General features: G+C 47.0%; 1 protein-coding gene across 3 annotated transcripts in view; it reads right to left on the bottom strand.

Annotated features, from left to right (window-relative positions):
* The window catches only part of gramd4a (GRAM domain containing 4a), a 32,216-nt gene that overhangs the window by 9,444 nt on the left and 17,772 nt on the right, over positions 1-5,000 (bottom strand). For all 3 annotated transcript variants that reach the window (XM_076296299.1, XM_076296300.1, XM_076296302.1), the window contains 2 exons: positions 3,185-3,305; positions 566-627 (listed from right to left, as the gene is read on the bottom strand). In XM_076296299.1, coding sequence (XP_076152414.1) covers positions 566-627; positions 3,185-3,305 — 183 coding nt within the window. The remainder of the gene's footprint in view (positions 1-565; positions 628-3,184; positions 3,306-5,000) is intronic.

A 5,000-nucleotide genomic window follows, 5' to 3' on the forward strand; every position in this document is an offset into this window, starting at 1 on the left:
GCTTAGGTTTAGAGATGACAGTGAAAGGCATGCAACCTTAAATGACTCCCACTATTTTCTGTTTCCGGAGATGTGCTCCAGAAATCTATGCAGCTAAGCTACCTAACTTCATCTGCCTGCTGTTCCTATCCTCTCTGCCTCTCCTCTCAAAGCCAGAGGACAGAGGCATCAATGTTCTACATTCAGAGAGGAAGCTCACGACTTTAAACACAAAGGGGCCAACTGGCCTAGTTAAGGTGCTCCACAAATTTAGTTAAAGGCCTAAAATAACAGCTTCACTGGGTTGGCAACTCTGGCTAGAAAAAGAAACTTATATTTTGGGCAATAAGACACATATCAGCACAATCATGCCCTCTTATGATTGAACCAGAGGATCTATCAAAACCAGGACATTTTGTCATTCTGCCGGAACGGAGAATTAACCACCCACACAAATAAGCAAGCTCCCCAGAGGAGCGCTGCCTCTGACTTCAACTCATTCATGAAGTCAGCGCCTATTCAGAATTCAGTTGTGTTCTTTGTGCTCTTTAAGTGGTACACGGTGGGGAACTCTTGCAATGGTTACCTGTTTCACTGGTTGAGGGTGACTGCTGCCTACGTGGAGGCTGAGGAGGAGAATCTTCCAGCCTGATCAGAGAAAACAAAACAATCAGTCAGAGACCCTATGCCAGTATCAGTGTCACATACTTCACAGATCACAATCTGAAAGGAATCTATTGGATGTGTGTGCTTTGGTAGACAGCAGCCTTCACCAACTCTAAAGAGTTAATGGGAGTCAGCAGCAGCAGCAGTGAAATTCCCCTATAAAACATGATCCCTGGAGGCGCTGCAGACTTGACTCTGTCACATTACTCTAACATGATTTCCTGGTAGTGTAGTTCCCGCAAAGCAACAGGACACCACACGCTACCTCCTGATGAGCACCGGTCATCCCACAACATCAACACTGACTAATAAACAACATGCACTAACAAACAAGGACTAACAGTGTTGTTAATGCCAAGACACAATAAGAGAGTGTTATGGTCTTTACATTTAAATTGATCTAGCAACAGTGAAAAACAAAAACACGTACAGTGCATAAAATACACAAGGACTGTGCTGTTAGTCTGACATTAACACTGACTAGTGCAGTGGCCGCAAACATGCTATTCTTGTAGAAAACCAGTAGCCCAATTAGATGCCCGCAGGGATGCCTGCTTTAAAAATAGAATAATAGGAATACAGAACAGAATATTATTATATTACAATATATTATAAGAAATGTGCAATGAGCAGAATTTAAGCATGCGACATTCAGATAAAAATGACATAAGCCAAACAGCTGTTTTAAGTTTAGGCTATGTTTAGCCTATTGAATGACTTGATGATATAGAAGACAAACCATTTTGTGGAATGATGCATCATCATATGAAATTTGCAACGATGTGACTCAAAAACAGTCTCTGGTAGCCTATAAGTGACATCATGTTGTCCGCCTCTCGTGGTGTGGCATTCTGAAACTTCAAACGTCCTTAAATTCGGGACCATTATCGCTCGTTTCAATTTGGGACCTTGCAGTCGGAACTGTTGTTTATGCATTCCAGTCTAAAGGCAGTCCGAAGTAGCCTGGGCTATTGGAAGTGTCAGTTTAGTGCACATCATTTTTTATATCGTTTTGAGCCACTGCATAGGCTACCCACCGTGTGGGTTGGTGTGTTGTTGCAAAATCCACAGAACCATTTTAAGCAAGCAAGCCGCATACAGAGGCATTTTATATTGTTGCGGTCAGAGAAGAACATCTTGCATCTTGACTTTCTCCCCATGCTGTGCACTGATTCAGTGCTGCCATCGCTCCACTCTGACCCTCCCTGGTCCAGCGCTGTGTTGTGTGAGCGGCTAGAGCGGCTAGGCCAACGCGTGCTTCTTTTACCCATATATATTTAACGCTATTCTTTTACCCATATATATTTAACGCTATTCTTTTACCCATATATATTTAACGCTATTCTTTTACCCATATATATTTAACGCTATTCTTTTACCCATATATATTTAACGCTATTCTTTTACCCATATATATTTAACGCTATTCTTTTACCCATATATATTTTTACGCTATTCTTTTACCCATATATATTTAACGCTATTCTTTTACCCATATATATTTTTACGCTATCTGTTGCATCTCTTCTCCAAACAACGTCAAACTTGGCACTGCACTCACTCGTGCCCGTAGCAAGACACCTGCCAGGTTTGAAATCGATCGGACGAACGGTTCAACAGATATGCAAATTATAAACACACATACAAATAGACAGACGTTCCTGAAATTAATAGATAGAGACCTCTGATCTCTGCATCAGAACACCCCTGATTTGCATGTGTTCAACACTAAAGCTCAGAATCAATGCAGCAGTTAGTATTTGTGCACAGTGACCCTGTGTGGACATGCGCATGTCCAGTAAGTATTTGTGCACAGTGACCCTGTGTGGACATGCGCATGTCCAGTTAGTATTTGTGCACAATGACCCTGTGTGGATATGCGCATGTCCAGTAAGTATTTGTGCACAGTGACCCTGTGTGGACATGCGCATGTCCAGTTAGTATTTGTGCATCTGTGCATCTGCTGCAGAGCCCACAGAGGGGGGAGTGGCTGCAGGGGGTGGGGGGCTGATGGCACACTTGTGCACTGGCTTCCTTGACAATCTCCCAGCGTGTGGCAGCAGGGCTGGGCTGGGCTGTGCGGGCCGGTTTATTTTTAACCCAGCACTCGCTCACGGGTCACCCTCTGAAGGGCGGCCCACTGCGGCTGGCCTACTGCGTGGTGCGGGTCAAAACACACAGGAGGCGGATTCAGTGAGCAACCGTCACTCACTAGACAACCACTAAAGCAAGCCAGTGAGAGAGAGAGAGAGAGAGAGAGAGAATGTGTTTGAGAGAGTGTGTGTGTGTGTGTGTGTGTGTGTGTGTGTTTGTGTGTGAGTCAGTGAGTGAGTGAGTGAGTGAGAGAGAGAGAGAAAGGAAGAGAGTGAGAGAGAATGTGTTTGAGAGAGTGTGTGTGTGTGTGTGTGTGTATGTGTGTGTGTGTGTGTGTGTGTGTGTGTGTGAGTGAGTGAGAGACAGAGCGAGAGAAAGCAAGAGAGAGAGTGAGAGAGAGAAACAGAGGGAGAGGGGTGCGTTTAGCTGCAAGCTCAGGGCTCACCTGGTCTTGAGCACTTCGGTCATCCTCTGCTCGAGTTCCAGCCGCTTGCCCCGCTCCTTGTCCAGCTCCTGCTTCAGCATGTCCACATTGGTCTCCTCTCGTAGCTTTCTCAGCTCCTCCTCTGGAAGCACACAGCACAGCGCAGCACAGCACGTCAGCCCGGCAACAAAAGCCTTTACAATGTCTTTATTTCCCCTCTTACAGAAACTCAATGCATCATATTAGGAATTCTCAGTGAAAGCCTTGCAAAGACTATTCACCTGGCCTTCACTGCTTTAAAATATGACAGTAATCATTTCACAGCATTTTTACACCGTAGACAGTGCAGTGCAGGGAGAGGTTTTCATGCTTGGCAGACCAAACCTACAGCAACAGCAGCAGCAGCACCAGCAGCAGCTCAGGGGGGCAATGATCAGTCTCCCCTGCTCCTGACAGATGGATAAACGTGGGTAATTGTCTCGGCGGTCTTCTCCTTCGCGCTCGCCTCCCCGCTTTATCAAACGGCGGCCGGCCGCGCCTCGCTGCCTCCGACATCGCTCTGGGTGTCAGGTGATCCCACCGCGGGCCCCCGGCTCTCACAGCCAGAGGAGGCCAGGGATTTCTCAGCGCCCTTTGTTACTTCCTCTGAGTGTTATTAATAATGGAGGCCTGGTATCAGCACCCAATCAAACGCACAAAGGCCGCGTAGGAAAAGCGAGCCCTCGTCCAGGGGCCACTCGACCTCCATCCAGGCAACCCTGCAGCACGTCCACACTGTCCACAACCTGCTTATCTTGTAGCCACAGTACGATTTGTTTTTCTGAAGTGTAATGACTTCACGACGCATACTACAAGGCCTCATCACTTAGCAGCATAATCAAGATTAAGGGAGTGGTTAGGTTAGTTCAACAGGATTCCAGCTAAATGGGGAACTGACACATCAATAACTCAGGAGAGTTTCCTGGGGAGTTTGATCACTGACAGCCCTGGGAGTGAAGTGCAAGGTGAGCTTTCGATATTACAAAGTGCCTACAGTAGATCTTTGACGAGGTATGGTAGGCACAGTGCCAAGGCCTGCGCATCCTTGGAGACTGATGTCTTTATAAAGATCACTCTGCCAGGTTTGAAAAGGTCTGCCAGTGCTCCCGGTGTCTTTGGTTTCATGAGGATTTTCACAGCCCCTTTTATGAGCTTTACACAACATGTCATGATGGAGGCATTTTCATGTCGGTCACATGTTAGTCACATCAGTAGGATTTATTGCCAAACACTAACATTGTAGCTTTCTGCAAACACTTACAAGAGCTAATGGACTGTCAGGGAACAGTAGAGTTAGTGCTTGGCAATTTGCAGATGGCTGCGCCATATCTCAGGCCCTTCCACCATCACTCACATACTGCCTCAGACCTGAAGCCACGGCTCTCTTCCACACTCACCATCACTCACATACTGCCTCAGACCTGAAGCCATGGCTCTTTTCCACACTCTCGTACTGCCTCAGACCTGAAGCCATGGCTCTCTTCCCCACTCACCATCACTCACATACTGCCTCAGACCTGAAGCCATGGCTCTTTTCCACACTCTCGTACTGCCTCAGACCTGAAGCCATGGCTCTCTTCCCCACTCACGTCAGCTGGACCGAGCAGCTCTCACTACTCATCCAATCAAGCCCATGTGCTGCTCCAGTGCCAAGTGACCCGAGATGGCCCTTATAATGCTTTCGACCTCGGAGTCACACAACAGTCCAAACAAATGGCCACCATCATCTGAGAATGAGCCACCAGCGAATAGCAGCAGAGGAGAGGATTCGGTCAGCTCCAACAGCGAGTGTCCAGTT

Source organism: Alosa pseudoharengus, unplaced genomic scaffold, assembly GCF_046254945.1.
Source record: "Alosa pseudoharengus isolate Yale_2024_CS ecotype anadromous, Long Island Sound unplaced genomic scaffold, YU_APseudo_1.1 YU_APseudo_1.1_scf_20, whole genome shotgun sequence".
Lineage (NCBI taxonomy): Eukaryota > Metazoa > Chordata > Actinopteri > Clupeiformes > Clupeidae > Alosa > Alosa pseudoharengus.